Source organism: Mustela erminea, chromosome 5 (genome assembly GCF_009829155.1).
Source record: "Mustela erminea isolate mMusErm1 chromosome 5, mMusErm1.Pri, whole genome shotgun sequence".
NCBI classification, from domain to species: Eukaryota; Metazoa; Chordata; class Mammalia; order Carnivora; family Mustelidae; genus Mustela; species Mustela erminea.
In genome coordinates, this window is record NC_045618.1 from 4,780,572 (window position 1) to 4,801,230 (window position 20,659).

The 20,659-nt window shown below is 44.0% G+C and overlaps 1 protein-coding gene across 2 annotated transcripts in view; it reads left to right on the plus strand.

Annotated features, from left to right (window-relative positions):
* The window catches only part of IQGAP1 (IQ motif containing GTPase activating protein 1), a 101,318-nt gene that overhangs the window by 47,969 nt on the left and 32,690 nt on the right, over positions 1 to 20,659 (plus strand). For both annotated transcript variants that reach the window (XM_032342036.1, XM_032342037.1), the window contains 10 exons: positions 253 to 366; positions 935 to 1,113; positions 1,799 to 1,883; positions 6,753 to 6,916; positions 7,689 to 7,773; positions 8,706 to 8,869; positions 9,064 to 9,224; positions 9,611 to 9,735; positions 11,472 to 11,635; positions 20,507 to 20,597. In XM_032342036.1, coding sequence (XP_032197927.1) covers positions 253 to 366; positions 935 to 1,113; positions 1,799 to 1,883; positions 6,753 to 6,916; positions 7,689 to 7,773; positions 8,706 to 8,869; positions 9,064 to 9,224; positions 9,611 to 9,735; positions 11,472 to 11,635; positions 20,507 to 20,597 — 1,332 coding nt within the window. The remainder of the gene's footprint in view (positions 1 to 252; positions 367 to 934; positions 1,114 to 1,798; positions 1,884 to 6,752; positions 6,917 to 7,688; positions 7,774 to 8,705; positions 8,870 to 9,063; positions 9,225 to 9,610; positions 9,736 to 11,471; positions 11,636 to 20,506; positions 20,598 to 20,659) is intronic.

Consider the following 20,659-nt stretch of genomic DNA (forward strand, 5'->3'; position numbering starts at 1 on the left):
GGGCTCTTTCTCATGTTACACTGACTTTTGGTGCTCTTGATAATAGTAATAATAGTTAATGTCTATTGAGTGTATGCTTTGTGCCAGGCACTATGTTCAGTGCTTTCCGTATATCATCTCATTAAATCCTCGTAACAGTTCTAGGAGGTAGCCGCCACTTCTTCCCATTGTGTAGTTGGGGAATCTCTTTCCTTCTCTGAATTCTGGAAAGGTGCTTAATTTGCTCGCCTGGGTCTTCATCTTTTCCTGTAGAAGAGGAAATCAACAACATGAAGATCGAGCTGGAGAAGTACGGGATCCAGATGCCCGCCTTCAGCAAGATCGGGGGCATCCTGGCTAACGAGCTCTCGGTGGACGAAGCTGCATGTAAGCAAGGAGAAACTGTGGGTTCAGATGGGTTTGTTGCTACCGCCTTCAATCAGGAATACTGTGATGGTCCCAGACGTTAGGAGTTTTGCTAGCAAGCTTAGGTCGGTAGAGGGAGGTCAACACTGCTGCGGTCTTCTCTGCTACTGTTATTTGGAAGTGAGTGACTTTGATGAAGATGAAAGCATTAGAAAGTGAGTTCTACATTTCACTGTCTCTTTGGGTTTGTTATTTTTATCATGGTATTTACATGATGATTGAGGGTGAACATTGCCATAATACCTGCTTGCAAAGCTCTTTAACAAATATTTCCCTGTGAGATTCCAAACTCAGCATCCCAGACATGGGATCACAGGGAGAGCTGTGGCTCTGTGCATCCCAGAGGAGACTAGGCTTACTGGATTCAGGGAGCCATTCCTCCAACTCCAGTCCTCATTTCTCTATCACAGTGAGCCTTTTCCTGCAGTAGGGGGCACGATGTTGTTCTGGGTGTGTCATGTACCTCCCTTACTCTATATAACCCCAGTGTTCTGTGTTTTGATTTTTTAATTTAATTTTATTTTCTTAGTGCATGCTGCCGTTATTGCCATTAATGAGGCTGTTGACCGTAGAATTGCAGCCGACACATTTGTGGCTCTGAGAAACCCCAATGCCATGCTTGTAAATCTTGAAGAGCCCTTGGCTTCCACGTACCAGGATGTGCTTTATCGGGCCAAGCAGGAGAAAATGACCAACGCTAAAAATAGGGTAAAAATGGAGCACTTCTTCCTTCTAATTGATTTATATTCTTTCATTGTTTGATATGAGTCCATTTTAAAAATGACTTTTCTTGAAGTATAGTTTATACACAGTAAAATTTACTGTTTTACATGTATGGTTCGATGGGTTTTGACAAACGTGTGTGGTTACAAAACCATCAACCCCAGAGTCCCCCGGTCCCTCTTCACAATCAGCCTCCACTCCCCATCCCTAACCCCAGGCAACCTCCAGTCTGAATCGAACACTGTATTTACCTTTTTAAGAATTACGTATAAATGAAATGGATTTACATAGTATGCAGTCTTTTGGTATTAGATTCCAATTTGACTTTTATTCTTTAATTTTGTGTGAACCGATGAGAAGTTCTGAGATCTGGTCCTTGGGTGTGCCGTTCCGCTCAAGTCTAAGGCAAGAATGCAGGCTCCTGAGTGAGCAGAGTTCACCAGGGCTTCCTGCTCCTGCCCAGTTCTGGAAGCTTCCTTGGGCTTGTTGTTAACAAGTGGGTCTGCTTTTTATGTTTTTAGTTAAGGGCTGTGTAGCATTGCACTGTGCTCCATTAATGATTTTAAGCCACACCCTTACTCTTTGTTCTCTCCTGGCTGGGGGAGCAGTATGTTTCTGAGGTCTTCTTAGAGAACTGAACTGATTCATTGCACTTTTTACTCACTTTCAGACAGAAAACTCTGAGAGAGAAAGGGACGTTTATGAGGAGCTGCTCACTCAAGCTGAAATTCAAGGCAATATAAACAAAGTTAACAGTAAGTATGTTCCTGAGTTGGGTACCTTCAGGGATGCTGCAGAATAATGTGGGTGTTGATCTGTTCTTGGACTGACGACATGGTTTATTTACCTTAATTTTATTTTTATTTTTTTAAGACTACTCATTTATTTGTCAGATTGAGAGAGAGCGAGAGAGCTCAAGCAGGGGGAGGAGGCAGGTTTCCCGTGGGGCAGGGAGCCCAATTTGAGACTCAATCCCAGGACCCTGGGATGGTACCTGAGTCAAAGGCAGATGCTTAACTGACTAAGCCACCTAGGCGTCCCTAAGTTTATTTTAGACATTAGTGGATTTGCTTACGAACTATTGCTTCTGCCTTTTTTTGGTACATATGTCTTCTGTTTCAGATGCTGTCTTCCTTAGGCAGGCCCTCCCTCTATCTGCTATAGCTGCTAGAACTCCTCTTGTTGGCTAATTTCACTCTTTTACCCTGTATTAACACACTTAAAAAAAATCTGAATAGGGATTTTATTTTTCCTTATTTATTTATTTATTTATTTATTTATTTTTAAAGATTTTATTTATTCATTTGACACAGAGAGATCACAAGTAGGCAGAGAGGCAGGCAGAGAGAGAGAGAGGAGGAAGCAGGCTCCCCGCGGAGCAGAGAACCCGATGCGGGACTCGATCCCAGGACCCTGAGATCATGACCTGAGCCGAAGGCAGCGGCTTAACCCACTGAGCCACCCAGGTGCCCACCTTATTTATTTTTTTAAGTAGACTCCATGCCCAGTGTGGAGCCCAACACAGGGCTTGAACTCATGACCCTGAGATCATGACCTGAGCTGAGATCAAGAGTCGGACACTTAAATGACTGAGGCACCCAGGTGTCCCTATTTTTCCTATTTTTCCTATTTTTATTTTTTAAAAAGATTTTATTTATTTATTTAGAACGAGAGCAGGGAGAGGGACAGAGGGGGAGAGAGAGATCTCAAGCAGACTCCATGGTATGAGTGGAGCCTGGTACGGAGTTTAGTCTCACAACCCTGAGATCAGGACCTGAGCCAAAACCAAGAGTTGGAGGCCTGATGAACTGTGTCACCCAGGCGCCCATATTTTTCCTATTTTTGAAAGTAGTATTATAATTTCATTTTTACTTCAAAGAGTAATAAAAGTTATCCAGATATAAACCAAAACCACACAAAAAATTAGACCTCCGTTCCCTAGAAATAACCAGTATTGATTTTTTTTTTTTTTAATTTATTTGAGAGAGAGAATGCACGCACAGAAACAGTGGGAAGGGGCAGAGGGAGAGGAAGAAGCCAGCTCCCCACTGAGCAGGGAGCCTGACCGAGCCACTCGGGTGCCCCACGACTATTGATATTTTTATGCAGATCTTTAAAAATATATTTAAACAAAAATGAGATTATACCATTCTTACTGATTTTTCTCTATATGTGTTACATACTTTTGAGGAATTTATGTCTTAAAAATGTCATTTTCATTTTGTCACTCTTCCGCTATAGAACCTACATTGATTGGTTCCTCACTACTTGCCCAGCAAAAAGCAGATTTCCTAGCCTAGCGGAGTTTTTAATGTGGTATTTTATGCATACAACTCTCTGTGAACTCATTTGCCTAATTGTATCCCATATTCATTCTGTTCCTTTCTTGACTCATGAAAGAGTCTCCCTCTGGAATGGCATGGACCTGGGACTTGCTCTCTGGGCTTCTAACTAATAGCTGTGTGACATGGGACCCCTGTGGCATAGACTTGTTTTGCCAATGGTGAGATAATGCATACAAATTGCCTGGTATTTAGTGAGTATCCATAAACATTGGCATTATCACAGCTTTTGCTGATTGTGTATTCCCGCTATAATGCCCTCATGCCTGACCCAGATTATACCTGGCATTCACGGTCCACCTCACTTTGCACCTGTGCCCATTCTCGCTCTCCCATGGCATTTATAGACTAACTGCATAATTTTCTATGCAATTATATGTTGTCTTATATTGTTTGCCTTTGTTTCTGACATCTCTAACTCCTTGAAGTACAGATTACTTAGGAGTCCTGCTTCTTTTGAAATCCCTGTAATTCTTAGTGTAATGGTTAGACTCACCAGAAGAACTAAAAAGCTTATTTGATTTCAACCAGACTTGACCTTTATTTGCTCAAGAGGATAATAACGATAGTAATAGTAATCTGTGTCCTCTGTGTCCACTGGGAGGCACTAATTTCTCTTTTGAACCAAGAATCTGAATAACTAGAGAGAACTTTACAGGATTTTACCAGCTCCATATGACCGGGAGCTTTAAATCTCGACCAGCAGTCTTTGTGTTCTGTTCCATCCTGATTCATTTAAGATAATGGTTTTCTGAATAGAGTAACAGTTGTTCCATTCACGTGTGGGTGATGTGTTGCACTGTATCTACCTATAAATCCTAAGCCAGCAGATACAAACCAGAGTGTCCTTTTATCTTTAGTTTTCTGTGTGAGAAGAAAGTCCAGCATGTTTCTTGCTGTGTATACTGCATAAAACACTCTTTGTTTTAATAAGGCTGTTTTTTTCTTACTATGTTGTTTAGGATTTTATAATCATTGTAGCTTTACCTGGCTAAGTCAGTGAGAGTCGGTTATAAACCTCTGGGGGAAGAGCCGTAGCCATATGTGATTACAGTGTTCCTTTCAGGGGTGCCCAGGGTGGCTCAGGGGGTTAAGTGCCCGACAGGGTCTCATCTCAGGTCACGATCTCAGGGCTGTGAGATGAACCCCCGTGTTGTGCTTGAGATTCTTTTCCTCTCCCTCTGCCCTTCCCCCTCCACTGCCTCTCTCTAAAATAAATATTTCTTTAAAAACTTCCCCCAAGTTGCTTTCAGTGTAGCAGGGAAGATGGACCTGCAAGTGAGTAATTTCAGGGCAACTTGCTTAGAACAAGGTATCAAAGGTGTATGCGGTGCAGTCATAGAAAAAGAAAGGAACAATGACTTCTCCTTGGAGGTTTGTGTAAGAACCTTCACTGCATAGACGAGGGAGGATAAGGCAGGATTCCCCAGAGAGGGACAGTCTTTTCCTAACTGGACAGCAACTCTGGAGCAAGAGAAGGTTGCGTGCTAGAAAGATAAGGGAACTTTAGGTCCCAGGAATTATCTTAAATATAGATAAGTTTCTTTCACTGAGGGTTTGAGACCAGCATTGAAGCCACTGCCCCAGGAGAAAGCTGCAGGCCGGATAGTTAAAAACGAGAACAAGCTTTTATTTACTTTTTTTGTAGAACAAGGAAAATTAGACCTTAGTGAAAGAAACTATTTAAATAATGTTCTAAACTTCATCATCTTTATAGTATGAACGTTAGTACATGCTTATTTGAATTTATTTATGTAGTAAGAATGCTTCTAGTAAAAGCATAATCAGCCAGATGCTTTTGTAGATAGATAATCTCAAATTCTACATCGCATACCTAGAGAAGGCCTGGTTGTTTACCTGTATTGGTTTTATTTTCTGTCCCCACTCCTGTAAAAGCTCTACCAGGACGGACATCATTTGTTCTGTTCACAGCTGTGTTTGAGGCACACGGCAGGTGTTGGGTAAATGCTGTTGAGGGAGTGTGGGCAGGTCATTGGCTAATGGTCACAGGGACCCGCAGCCTGGACTCCAGGAGCCGGTGCCTTGGTGTGGTGATGAGTTAGCTGAGCTGCAGGTGTGATCACTGGGAAGAAGTGAAGAGCCCCCTAGGCATCTACAGAGATTTAAAAATTTTTAAGTTAAGTTTTATTTTCCTTTTAACACACCTCATATTAATTTTCTTTTTGTTTTTTGTTTTTACTAACATTGAAACATTTAAAATTTTTAAGTGCTGCTATGCTCCAGATATTTTGATTTTTAGTATATTATTATTGATTTGTTTTGCTACTTTGGAGATAAAATCAGATCCTTGGGTGGAGAATGGTGGGAGAACTCTGTTTTCTTCTAAAAATGGGGAAACTGAAAATAATACAGTAATGATTACTTCCCAGTGGCTGTTATTTTTGAAGTCAGAAAATACCTTGCTCTGACTGCCAACCTAAGACCTTGTTGATTTTACAATATACAAAGTGCTTTCATGTGTGTGATTTCGTTTAATTTTAACAACAACACAATAAGGAATGTGTCTTTATTATTTTCAGATTAAGGAACACCTAGGTTTTCACTGCCAGATGTTAAAGATCTCTTGTGACCACGATCCTCTCGGAGTAGAGAGTTCAAGAGGGTGTAGACAGCCGCTACCATTCCCCAGGGTCAGACCACCCTTGCTGTCTGGGCACTCACTGTCCTGGTGTGTTTAGGAGGTAGCAGGGTAGTGAAGGGATTTAGACTGATGCTGTTAAGAAGGAATGAGAGCTCTTTAGTCTGGGCTGGACTGTCAGAGGGAAAGAGGGACTGGATGTATTTAAGCATCAGCAGTAGGGTGAAAGCTTTCAGTTTGTTTTGTTTTGTTTTTAAGGAAAATTGCCCAAAGATGTAGTAAATTGCTGTGGGAGAAACGTTCTCTTGTTCAGGAGTTTCATCTAAATAATAACTTGGTGTTTAGAGGGTATTTAGACATGCATTGGTTTAGGTTGTTGCGTCTTTTGTTGCTGCCCATATCGGTGCCAAGGTGTCTGCATCTGGAAGCTCTTTAGTAGGCCTGAGGCGTGTCCAGGAATCCATTAACTGACTAACAGCCTTACTGGGGACCCCTGGACCTGGTGACTTTAAGGTTTTCTTCCAGTCCCAAGATCTTGTGCTTCCGTGATATTCCAGAACAAAGGCCATCTGAACTATATTTCCCTCATCTGAAATCGAGATTGGTTTTGGGGAAGGAAGAATATTTTAGGCTGTGATGCTCCCATAGTGTTCTCATAAACTGTGGCCTTTTTCCCTCCTCAGCGTCTTCTGCCTTAGCAAATGTGGACCTGGCTTTGGAGCAGGGCGTGGCACTTGCCTTGTTCAAGGCCCTGCAGTCTCCAGCTCTGGGCCTTCGAGGGCTGCAGCAGCAGAATGGGGACTGGTACCTCAAGCAGCTCCTGAGCGACAGAGAGCAGAAGAGACAGGTAAAAGTCGGGCGGGCCGAAGCCACAGACATTCTGGCACAGCCATGTGAATCGTGCGCTGTCCTTTAAAGATTTTGATGGGGCCTTTTCCCCTGTAGTTAGAATATAACCTATGGTTTTTAGTATGACTTTTTTTCCTGCATATAGATGTAGGTTTTTAAAATATCTTCAGGTAAAAAACACACTGTCTGTAGCTCTCTTTTGCTTTTTCCAGTTGTAAGCTCTCTTAAACAGGTAGTACCTCTCTCCGAACCTAACCACCCCTTCACTGGAAACATGCTGCTTGTCCCCCAACTAAAAGCCGTGGGGAAAACCTGAGTCTCTTTTACTTTCTGACTTTGGGGATTTCTACTTAAAAGAAAGCACACGTCACTAGTTTTCTCTAGCCAGCACTGGGAAATGCTTAACGTGCAGGAAGAGTGGACTGTGGAATTGTACTCAGTGGGGTTTGTAGGACAAATGCGAGTGGCTTCCTTTTTTGTCTGAATGAGGACAAACAAGTGTACATTTTGCAGACTCCCAGCATATCCCAGCCAGAGTAAGCAGCATTAATGTGCTAATGAGTCTGTAAACCTCTTGTGTCAATATTTTGATGCCTCTCATAGACTGTTGTTATTTTTTTTTAATGTGCTGGTATCTGGAAAGTCACTCTACCCCAGATCTGGTGCTTTCAGTTTGTTTTGTTTTGTTTTTGTTTTGGGGTGAATACCACCGTAAGGCCTGGAGGCAGAGGCATGAGAATCTTCACGTAAATGTTCTCTGCTTTTCTCAGGGTGGCCAGGCTGATCCCCTGCAGAAGGAGGAGCTCCAGTGTGGCGTGGACGCTGCAAACGGTGCTGCCCAACAGTATCAGAGAAGTACGGGGCCCCTCCCTGAGATCCTGAGTGGGGCTTAGGTCCCTGGGGCGTCTGAGGTCAGCTCCCATCACTCCAAGCCTGCAGCCGTAATCGGGTACAGGGTGCCTCTGGCAGGAGGGCTCCTCTAGTTCTCAGAGTAGAACCCGAGTCCATGTGGGCTCACTTCGGCTAGCAAGCACTTGAGCGTTGGAGGAGACGACACTTCAGGGCTTGGTGGGTACCTTCTGGACGGTGAAAGAGAGAGAAGAACGTTCCCAATGTGTGCAGAGAGGAAAAGGAAGTGTGAGCAGAGATGCGGATGGTGAAAGATGTATGGAGGCAGCAGTGGTTAGAATAAGATCTTTGTGGGCGCCTGGGTGGCTCAGTGGGTTAAGCCGCTGCCTTCGGCTCAGGTCATGATCTCAGGGTCCTGGGATCGAGTCCCACATCGGGCTCTCTGCTCAGCGGGGAGCCTGCTTCCTCCTCTCTCTCTCTCTGCCTACTTGTGATCTCTCTCTCTGTCGAATAAATAAATAAAATCTTTAAAAAAAAAAAAAAAAAAAGAATAAGATCTTTGTAGATAGCTGGGCCCGAGCTGTGTAAGACAAAGGCTTGGAAAGATTGTGGAAACCTTTGAATGGCAGCTTGAGAAGCTGGTACTTGAGTCACCAGGCCGCCCAGGATGGAAGAGATGTTTTAGAAAGAGGTGCAGGACAAATTGGAGTGGAAACAGCTTTATTAGGACGTGGTTGGCGTATTAGGACGTGGTTGGCGTAGCGGACAGTTGCCCAGCACACAATGGGGGAGGCTGTCTTTTTAAAGATGAAAGTTCCACTTTAGACATCACAGTTCACAGTTTATCTGCAGAATATAACTCTGTCTTGTGAGAACTGCGTCTCCTTCCCCTCGGGCCTTCCCAAGCCAGCTGCATTTCTGGCCCGTTCTCTACACAGGGCTGGCAGCCGTGGCAGCCATCAATGCTGCCATCCAGAAGGGTGTTGCTGAGAAGACCGTCCTGGAGCTCACGAATCCTGAGGCCCAGCTGCCCCAGGTGTACCCCTTTGCTGCTGATCTTTATCAGAAAGAGCTGGCTACCCTGCAGCAGCAGAGTCCTGAAGTAAGTCAGCCCTGCCTGTGTTGGAGAGCGGAGTGGGGTGGGGGTGAACTTAATCCCCACTTCTCAGTGTACTTGGCAGAGCTTTTTTTTTAAACCAGAAACTTAGACTTTTTACGGCTTAATTGAACCTCTGACCTCCCTCTGTATCCACGACTGTCTGTCCTCACCTTTTTCCCCTCCCCTTCTCTGTACAGCATAGCCTCACCCACCCTGAGCTCTCTGTCGCCGTGGAAATGCTGTCCTCCGTGGCCCTAATCAACAGGGCGCTGGAGTCAGGGGACATGAACACAGTGTGGAAACAGCTGAGCAGTTCTGTGACAGGCCTTACCAATATCGAAGAAGAAAACTGTCAGAGGTGGGTGCCCAGGGCAGTAGGTGGGATCCGTGGGACACTGTTCCTCTGTCTGTACTCTGTCTGTTGGGGGTCAGCTCTCTCTCTCACAACTTTGGGGTTGTGAGTTTGAGTCCCACATTGTGTGTAGAGGTTACTAAAATAACAAACAAAAAAGCACAACCTTAAAAGAAAAAGTGCTATTTTTGCATTTTCTCATTTTGCTGAAGGTAACTCCCCAAGTCTCAAAGCTGCCCCCCAGGATATGTGAGGCTGTCGGAGCATCTTAGCTGTCTTTGGTCCTTGGATGCTGTGTCTCCAGTCTTCTCATTCCTGTCACCCCTGACAATCCTGAAGGTCCCTTTTCTTACATTGTGCTTAATTGCTTTTTTTGTTGGGGGGCGGGGCAGGTATCTGGATGAGCTGATGAAACTAAAAACACAGGCACATGCAGAAAACACTGCGTTTATTACGTGGAATGACATCCAGGCTTGCGTGGACCATGTGAATCTGGTGGTGCAGGAGGAGCACGAGCGTGAGTAACGGGCCCACCCATCCCCTCAGAGAATGCCTGTGCCACGTGGTGGGGTTCCGTGAGCTGCTTCTAAATGCCGCTCCAGCCAGGGTGGCACATTGTTTCCAAAACGTCAGGCAACCGCTCCAGTCAGGTGGTATGTAACCAGAACTAAAACTCTCAGGAGTGACTTGAGCGTGATCTGTCATTTTTAAATGTATCATAACAGGTAGTTTAGTTCTGACACTCACCACCCCGCCTTAGGTCTTCCCTAAGACTCCTCTCGTTTCAGTCACCAGCCCGGGCTCTGAGGCACTCCCAGGTCATCACGCTTCTGAGCCGCTGGCTGTAAACTCAGAGCTTCCCTCAGCAACCCCGCCTCAGGTCCAGTCGTGTGCCGGAATGACTTAGAGAACTCCAGAAAGTGCTCTATTTATGATTATCGTTTTTAAAGTAAGGATACAAATCAGGACTGGCCAAAAGAGGAGGCCAACAGTGACCCCAAATATAGTGGGGACCCAAATGCCAAGCTTCTGTGTCTCAGGCAGTGTCCTTGGGATGTGAATCACAATGAGGGAAGCTCTCCTGAACTTTGGCCAGGCAGAGGTTTTTAAGGATGATTGTGAAGGATTGATCAGTGGCCATGTAATTATACTCCATTTCCAGTCCACCCCATCCCCTCTCTCGAGATAGGAAAGCTGGGCTGATACCACAATATCAAGGGGCTCAGACCCCCCGTATTCTGCTCGCAAGCTTGGTCTTTCCAGCATGACCAGCCCCCAGTCCTGAGACTATGAGTGGGAGGAGGGGAGGCCACCTCGTAGGCCTAAACTCTGGGGTGGTCCTAGAAGCTGGGGTGGGAATAACAGATAATTATAGATAATCCAGTCATTTAGGAAATTTTTTTTTTTAAGATTTTATTTATTTGAGAGAGAGAGATCGAGATAGTATGAGATAGGGGAGAGATAGGCAGAGAGAGAAGCAGACTCTTCGCTGAGCGGGGAGTCCAATGCTGACTCAATCCCAGAACCACAGGAGCATGACCTGAGCCAAAGGCAGTCACATGACCAACACAGCCACCCAGGCACCCTCATTTAGGAAATTCTAATGGGGTTAGTGGCGCCTTCCCAGGAACTGAGGTCAAAGGTCAGCTGAGTTTTTATTATACCACAGAATCTTTACAGAAGTAGCACAGCTGCCCGAGATACCTGAGGAGTGAACATTTCTAGTTTTAATTTGTTTTCCTGTGAAAAACAGTGCATTGATTGAGAAGAGCCTTGCCTTAGGGTTGGGGAGCCCTGGGGTGGGATCCGCTGTCCACTTATTCATAGTGGAATTTCGAGGAAGAAATCTCTGAGCCTAGTCTTTTCTTAAAGATGTTGAATCAGGGGACTTTTTACGAGCCCTTGAACGCTAACATTTTGTGAATCAGAAATGGTTTCAATCACATTGGAATGTACTTGAAAGCTGTACTATTAAAGCCAGTTTTGTCAAAATTCTCTTTCATGTTAGAGCAATTACAAATAAAACAGAGACTTGAGGTTTCAATGGGACTATGGATACCAGGGAGTTTATTTTAAATGAAACAAACCAAAAATTTTTAAAAATTTAAATGCTACTCAATATTATAGGCGGCAAATTGTAATTTGAGTCATGATAGTGCTTGGGTAGATTTCTGATTACTTAGCATGTTTAAAAATTGATGTGTTTATATCATTTCTTAATTTAAAAAATAACCTTTGTCACTTCATATTTAGGGATTTTAGCCATTGGTTTAATTAATGAAGCCCTGGATGAAGGTGACGCCCAGAAGACTCTGCAGGCCCTACAGATTCCTGCGGCCAAACTTGAGGGCGTCCTTGCAGAGGTGGCCCAGCACTACCAAGACACACTGATCAGAGCCAAGAGAGAGAAAGCCCAGGTGAGTGGAGTGAACTTGTCCCTTTGTGTTCAGAGAACTTCCTCCCTCCGGGAACCAAGATAAAGGTAGGGCTGTTTCCTGGACACCTTTAGATTCAGAGCACTGGAGGGACATGAGATGTGACAGTACATGTTCCGACTTTGTGTGTGTGTGTGTGTGTGTGTGTGTGTGTGTGTGTGGTTCTCTGTTGTTCTTGTTGTAAACACATCCCTATTTCTATCTCTTTCTCTTTTTTTAAGAGAGGGAAGGGGTGGGAGGGATAGAGGGAGAGGGAGAAAGAGAATCTTAAACAGGCTTCATGCCCAGTGTGGTCTTGACTTGGGTCTTGACCTCACGACCCTGAGATCATGACCTGAGCTGAAATAAAGAGTCAGACAGATGCTAAACCAATTGAGACACCCAGGTGCCCCCATTCTTGTGTCTCGTTAAGTAAATTCTGTGTCAAAGTGTAAGATCCAAAAAATGTGTAAGTTATGTAAGTATGCAGTTGTATAAATTTTCAAAAGTTGAGCATACCTGGGAAAAACTTAACAGAACAGTGTGCTGCATCCCATTCTGCCCTCGTCCATCTCCTACTGCCCCACCTGCTGGGAACCACCATCCTGATTTTTAACACCACAGTTGATTTTTTGCCTGTTTTAAAACGGTATTAGAACGGTATAGGAGTCCATACATTACGTACTCTTTTGCTTCCGGCTTCTTCTGCCCAAAATAGTATTAGTGAAATTCATCTGTGTGGTTGCAAGAAGCAATAGTTTGTTCATTCTTACTGTTGTGTCCCATTCCCCTCTGTGGTTCTAGATTCTGTTATTGGAAATTTTGAATTGCTTCCCACTTTTTGGCTATTACAAATGATGCTTCTTTGAATATTTTAGTACATGTCTCTTGGTAAATACATTATCATTTTTATTAGGTGTACATTTAGGAGTAGAACTTACGCACCATAGGGAATGTACATGCGTTAAGCTTTAGCAGATAATGTCATGTTTTTATGATAACTTTATTGAGATATAATTCACATAGCCTAGATCTCACCATTTCAGAGTATACATTTCCATGGTGTTCAGTCATGACAGAATTGTGCGACCACCGCTGCAGTCAACTTTAGAACACTTTTATCACTCCAAAGGAAACCTGGCTCTCATAAGTCACTTCTCATTTTCCCTCGATCTCTCCAGCTCAGGGCAACCAGAAGTCTACTTCTGTCTATGGATTTGCCTGTTCTGGACATTTCACGGACATGGAATCATTAACATGTGGTCCTTTGTGACTGGCTTCTTTCACTTAGCGTGGTTTATCCAAGTTGTAGCATGTACTGGTAGTACATCATTTCTTTTTATGGTCAAATTATATTCCATTGTGTGGCTTTAGCTCCTTTTATCTATTCATCAGTTGATGGACATGGGTTGTTTCTGTTTTATAGCTATTAGGAGCAATGCTCCTATGAACATAGGAGCATAGGAGGACTTTTGTAGCTGATTATAACACAAGCATATCATTTAAAAAGTTTGTCTTACCTCTCAGCCAGCTTGTTGAGGATATGGACAGGATTTATACCTCTTCTTATCATGTTGCTGAGTAGGAAGTTGCTTTGTATGTAGTAGACCCTCAGATATTAGTTCCATGGTTAAGGCATAGTTCTGTTTTCTAATTGTGATTGATCTCCTTTTAGGTTCTTCCTAACTAATAACAATTCATTGTTGGAAGGACGATACTTTTCTTTTCTGACTTAGAGGCTCCCTATAATGAGGTTCTCGTAACAAGCAGAAGAAATAAATGAAATTCTTTTTTTTTTTTTTTTAATTTTTAAAAAAATGTATGTAACCTCTATACCCAGGGTGGTCCTTAAACTTCCAACCCTGAGATCAAGAGTTGCTCTACTGACAGGGCCAGCCCAGTGCCCCTCTAAAAGAAATTCTTAATTTAGGGGGTCAGATTCTTTCTGGAAAATCAAAGGTAGAAAAACAGACCAGGGCTTCTGTGTTTATTGGAGCTTTTGTATACTCACACCTATGCAGGCTCTGTTAAGTTTGGGTTGGGATAGAGGAGTGTGGGTAATACTATAGTGTTGACTGGTCCCCTTTGATTCCATTGTCAGGAGAGTAGTTGGCATTACCATGTCCTAATCATGTAAATGTGGCAAGTAGGAGGTTTCATTTAAGAGGCACATGGTTGTGCTGAATGTTGAAACACAGCTCCTGTTGTGTAGTCAGGAAACTTAGAAAAAGGGATCAACTGATTTCATTTACTTGGGTGAGAAGCAGTTGGCTGTAGGGAAATTGTAAATGGAGTTCTCTGTCTTGGATATTAATTTGGGATCATTTGGATCAGAGCCTCTCAAACTTGGCTGATTATTAAAACACTTGGAAAGTCATTTTTAAAATACAGATTTCTAAGCTTTAACTCTGTTCCTGCTGATTCAGAATCTCTAACTTGGGGCCTGGCTGCAATAGTTTTGGGAAGGCAATGGTGGCGGTGTTTGTTTTTGCTACCATATAAGTCTGGAAGGAATCTTGTGTCTGATGGACAGAGGCGTGGGCTTTGGGCGAATAACCTAGATCTGGTTCGCTAAAAAAAAAGGCAACCTCTGAAAAAGGAGAGAGTCGTTGGAGGGTATAACTTGTACCTGCTCTCACTCATGCTGTAAGCCTGACTGTTCCTTTTGTTTGGGTCCTGGCAGTTAAAGTTTTAGAGGATGTGACTAGAGTTTGAAGCATTTCCTTTTGCTGGGAAATAACTTTGAGAGTTCATCAAAGGAGGAGAAGGGAGGGGGGCAGGTTAGAGGAAAATTTGCTTCATACTGCCAGGCTTGGCTTTAATAGACTGCATATTTGGTAAATTGGCTTTTTTTTAGGCCTTAGCTTATTAGTTCCTCTAGCCATTTTGGGAGTGGTTTTAAAAATAATCATCTGAGTTCTAAATTTAGCAAGCAAAATATCTTAATTTAAATTTGGTCTGTAGTTTTCTTGTGATATCTTTGTGTCTGGTTTTGGTATCAGGGTAATTACTGGCCTCATAGGCTGAACTGGGAAGCTTTACTTCCTCTTGGAGGTTTTAGAAGAGTTTCTAAAGGGTTGGTGTCGACTGCCTTTAAACATTTGGTAGAATTCACCAGTGAAGTCATGTGGTCTTGTGTTTGGGGTTTTGTTTTGTTTTGTTTTGTTTTTGTAGAATGTGTTTTGATTACTAATTCCATGTCTGTATTTGTTATAGGTCAGTTCAGATTTTCTTCAAGTGTTCTGTATGCTTCCTACTGTTTCTCATTGCCTTCTGGGAATTCCATTATGCATAGATTGGTATTATAAATGGTGTCCACAGGTTTTTGAGGCTTGGTTCATTTTTCCTCATTCTTTTTTCTTACTGTTCCTCAGACTGGAGATTACTCCTCAGACTAATTTAAATCGACCTGTCTTCAAGTTCACCGATTATTTCTTTTGCATGCTGAAATCCCTCTAGTGAATTTTTCATTGCAGTTACTGTACTTTTCAACTCCAGAATTTCATTTCGTTCTTTTTAAATAAATTTCTGTCTCTTTATTGTTATTCTTTGGTGAGATATTGTTCTTATCTTTTTGGTTCTTTAGACATGGTTTTCTTTAATTCTTTGAGCATATTCGAAATAGCTGAGTTAAGTCTTTGTTTCCTTTTTTTCCTGTTTGAACCATGCTTTCCTGTTTCTTTCTTTCTTCCCCCCACCCCCCACTTTGGTAGTTTCATAGAATTGTCTTTTCTTCTTCCTTTTAAAAATTTTAATTCCAGTATAAATAACATACACTGTTACATTAGTTTCAGGTATACAAGACAGTGATTCAGCAGTTCTGTGCATTACTCAGTGCTCATCATGGTGGTGATCTTTTATCCACATCTCCTGTTTTGCCCATTCTCCTACTCACCTCCATTCTGGTAACCATCAGCATGTTCTCTATAATTGAGAGTCCAGTTTTTTGGTTTGTCAAAAAACTGCTCATTTGCTTTGTTTCTTAAATTCCACATATGAGGGAAATCGTATGATACTTGTCTCTGACTGGCTTAACTTACTTAGCATCATACTCTCTAGTCCCATCCATGTTATTGCAAATGCAAGAGTCTATTTTTTTTATGGCTTCGTAGTATGCCGTTTACCCTATCTCCTTTACCCATTCATCTGTTGATGGGCACTTGGGCTGCATCTGTAATATGGCTATTGTAAATAATGCTGCAGAAAACATAAGGCTTTTCACTTAGTGTTTTTGTATTCTTTGGGTAAATACCCAACCGTGGGATTACTGGGTAACTCTAGAAATAAGAGTCTATCCCTTCCTCAGGGTTTATTGTTGTGTTTGTTACTGTTGTTTGTTTGGTGACTTTCAATTCTATTAAGTCATGTGTGGCTACTGAAGTCTGCTCGATTAGCTACAGATCAGCTAATGATGATGCAGAATATTTTAATTTTTTAAAAAGTATTTTATTTATTTATTTATTTATTTGAGAGTGAGTGAGTGGGGTCAGGGAAAGGAACAAAGGGAGGGGGACAAGTAGACTCTTGGCTGAGTGTGGAGCCCAACACGAGGCTCCGTCCCACGACCCCAAGATCATGACCTGAGCAGAAACCAGGAGTTGGACCTTTAACTGACTGAGCCACCCAGGCACCCGAAGGCAGAGGGTTTTTAAATGCCTAGAATCAGTAAAGCTCCCAGCCTTTGCAGAGGGCCAGTGTGCATGTTGGGGCACACCTTCACTACTCAGCCAGGCAGTTTACGGTTCTGCCTTAGCCCTCGCTTCATGCTTGCACAGAACCTCAAGGTCAGCCAGAGATTAGCCCTTACAGCCTTACCAGATGTCTTCTGAGCATGCGCACAGCTTGCACGTGCATCTGGCCTTCTGGATTTCCATCTCAGGAGCATGTCAGAGACTTTTCAAAGCTCTCTGCACGTCTCATTCTCAAACTTTTTTTTTTAATCTTTTGGGTTAGCTTATTGTTTGCCTACATTTTTATCCACTGCTGTAGACATCTGTGATATTAAACAAGTGCCTCTTTCTGTTTTTGGTAAATGCCCCTGGAGAAAAAGCTGTTTGCACTGGGCAAGCTCTAAGTTCAAAGGAAGACAGCCTTGCTGTGGCTTTCAGTCAGTATTGGTCAGTAATATCTGAATGCCAAGCCATGGGTATCAGGGATTCTGAAGGAATGACTGGTAAATCTCTGTTCTGTTCCCCCACCCTATAGTATGTGTGTACACAGACAGACATGCATGTAGCTAAAAATAAGCTGGTATGCACCTGTGTGACTGTTGCAGTTGCTGGGATATTGAAATACTTTTGTTTGGCACACCGCTTCTGTGCCGTAACTGAAGGATTACTGTACCTAATCCAGCGGGCCACACGATTCTGCTGCATTCTGGATGTTCAGTGCTTGTGGTGCGTAGTTGATGCATCTGTTGTAGAGATTCAGGTTCATGTATGTGTGTGTCTACATGTGTATATGGCATGTGTGGCAGAGTTTATATGCAGCATGGTTTGCATGTGTGATGACAGATAAACTCTTACATATGTTGCATACATGTACACATGATCCGCTGCAGCCTGGATTTTATTTATCCTCACACATGCAAACCATGCTGCATATAACAGGAGAGACTTCTAAAGACGTATTAAGGGGTAAGAAGTGCCCTCTCAAGGTGTGCGAGTCTGTGCTTTACACACACATGTGCGCGTACGTGTATGATAGCTGTTCTTTTGCTCCTTGTCCCTTTCCTTTTCCCATAATTTGTGGCTTCTCCACCTCTTTTACCTACAGTCACTGCCCACTTTTTTGGCTCTTATTTCTGGTTTCTGTCTCTTCACCTTTCCTGAAATGGAGCCAGTTGGCTCAGCATTAGCGTTGTTAGTGGCAATGTTTCAGCATATTTTATGTAGCATTTTCACTTTAAATCTTTTTTATCTCCGTAATCTCCACAGCACCTAGCCCAGAGATTGTAACTCTCTGCTCAGTGATTTGTGTTAATCTTGGGTGATCTCTTTAGAGTGTGCAGGGGAATCTGGGGCTTTTGTCATCTTACTGGATCTGATCGGAGCTGAGAGAACCTGTTCTTTCCTTGCCCTGGGATGAGGGGATGTATGCCGCCTCTCTTTCCCAGTATTTCTGTATCATTTTTCCCCAGACACACCTGCGACACCCATCTGTTCTCCTTCTCTTGCCTTCCATACTGTAGCTCTGCCCCCTACTTCTTAGGGGAGGACACTCGGATATGCATTCATGGTTCTGCTCTAGTCCACCGGGGCAGAGAGAAGGCACGACTCTGAACAGGCAGAATTCTTAGTAAGCTGTGCCTTCCTGTGCCAAACCTCCTGGCTCCGCATGTAGCAGATTCTGCTCAGAGGTATCAGTCTGATGGGTAATTAACTTAAAAGCGAACCCCAAAGAGCCTGGTTCTGTGGAAATACTTCTGTTTTTACATGAGAGGATTTTCAGGCTTCCTCTGTTGGAGCCTGCACCTCCAGCCCTCTCACTGAGGATCTCTCTGTTCACACCGTCCCAGAGCTGTGGCTCCCTCATCCTCCTGTGTCACCCTGAAACTCGTGCTTGGCATTTCCGGAATTTGTTCAGAATTTGTTCGTGTGATTTTAGGGGGATCGTGTGTGGCCATTTTCTGTTTGCAGTAACGGACAGGGACAGGCAGTAGAAGCTCGCGAGCTTCTGCAGCTCTGTGGTGATTTGTTCCCCACCATCATTTTCTTAAAATTGGGACAGTGCCCCCTTGGGATTCGAAGCCCAGCACTTACCATAGTTTGCTTAAATGATCTTTCTTTGCAAACTGCATTTCAAAGGAGTAGATCATTGCTTTCAGTGTCAGTGGCCTGCCTTGGGCCTTCTCTGTCACCAGTGTGTTTTATAAATGGCAGGAATTGGGGACGGCTTGGCTTTGCCGAGTGAAACATTGTGTCTCCCTCCACAGTAATGTGGGGGGGAGGTGAGGCCTTCTCTGAGCTTTGGCGACTTCGGCTGGTGGGCCTCCTGCGAGTGGTGAAAAGTTCCACTTGGCCTCGGAACCCAGACCCTGCTTCATCTGGCACCATCGTTGTGGTTCCTGCCCCACCCCCACCCCGTTGTCTCACTGGCAGATCATATTTACACCAGACAGTCAGAGTGGGGTTTTGATCTGCCATTTACCCCAAAGGCTAGTAGCTCGAGCCCGAGAAGCAGTTAATTTTGTTGGCTCTGCCAGGATCGTCTCAAATGTGATGCTGTCAGCCTGGCCGTGTGAAAACCTGAGGTTCCTCACCTCCTGTGGAGAAGACTCCCATCTTCATCTACCGAATTGGAAACGAGCGAACAGACGACCCTGTTGGAGACAGTTGAAACCTCTGTAACCCCAGTATGACCCCTGAAAGCTACGTCGGTGTCAGAGGTTTCCATCTCTGACTCTTGGGCTGAGACTAGGCAGCGGCAGGGTATGGACCGTGTTGCCCGTGCCCCCAGAGCATGGAGTCCCGGGGCTGCTCCCGAAGCCACTTGCCCAAATCAGAGAGTGGTAGCCAGATTCGTGGACACTGGAAGGCTATTTCTGGCAGTCCAGTTCTACTTAAAATGCCTTTCAGAGGGCGTGTGGGTGGCTCAGTGGGTTAAGCCTCTGTCTTCAGCTCAGGTCATGATCTCAGGGTCCTGGGATCGAGCCCTGCAACAGGCTGTCTGCTCAGCGGGGAACCTGCTTCCCTCTCTCTCTTTGCCTGCCTCTGCCTACTTGTGATCTCAAAATCTTAAAAAAAAAAAAAAAAAATGCCTTTCAGAGCAAATGATTGCCAGTAAGCTCTGAAAAAAAAAAATAATTGGGGGTGCTTTGGTCAGTTAAGCATTGACTCTTGATTTTGCCTCAGGTCATGATTTCAGGGTGGTGAGATCGAGCCCCATGTCAGGCGCTGTGCTAGGTGAGGAGCCTGCTTTAGATTCTCTCTCTCCTTCTCCCCTTCACCCCCACCCCTGCCAGCTCATGTGGTCTCTCTCTTGGAAAAAAAAAAAGCCCAAGACATATTTAGAAAGAGGGAAGTAAGCCAACACTGCTATTTCATTTGTGTCCCCAGTATTCATCTCAGACCACACTATGGACCTGTGAGGCCTTTGTTGGCCATACCAAGGAAACTAATCACCATTTATTATGTTTCTGTGTGAAAATGTGTTTTTAAGTTTCCCACAACTGATTTAACATTCAAGTTTTAGAATCTAAAGGGGTGGGGTATGTTAGATTGCCTGTAATGGCTCCTGGCTTTACCAGTGATAAAGTCTGATGCTCTTAAAAACAGTCATCATAAAGAATGTCAGTGTTGTTGCCCAAGGGGGCTTTTTTTTTTTTTTAAGATTTTATTTATTTATTTGACAGAGAGAGATTACAAGTAGACAGAGAGGCAGGCAGAGAGAGAGAGAGAGAGAGAGAGGCAAGCAGGCTCCCTGCTGAGCAGAGAGCCCGATGTGGGACTCGATCCCAGGACGCTGAGATCATGACCTGAGCCGAAGGCAGCGGCTTAACCCACTGAGCCACCCAGGCGCCCTGCCCAAGGGGGCTTTTTAAAAAGTACCACATGTTCATATTCATAGGGTGGCCCCTGTCACACTAATGAAGTCCCTGGGCCCCTTGCCAGTTGGTCCTTTTGCCACTTCTAGCTCCTCTTGACCTCCCAAACCATTTGCCTTCATCTTCCCGCACGCGTCAGCTGCATCTGAGGCGTGTCTCTTGTACTGTTCTACCAGGTAGTTGATGCCCAGCCTCTTTCATTTGACTATTTGGTGTGTCTGATGTGTTTGAAACTCCTTCTTCATGTGATCGAGTCCCCAAAACCCCATTGATGTCTTGTACCCTAATTCCTTACCTCTGATGTTGTTTTGCTTTCTCGTGGTGCGTAGGAAACCCAGGACGAGTCAGCTGTGTTGTGGTTGGATGAAATTCAAGGTGGGATCTGGCAGTCCAACAAAGACACCCAGGAAGCACAGAGGTGTACGTATCCGTGGTTTATTTCTGTTCCCATGGCGAGTGGGGTGACGCCGTGCTCCTGTTTC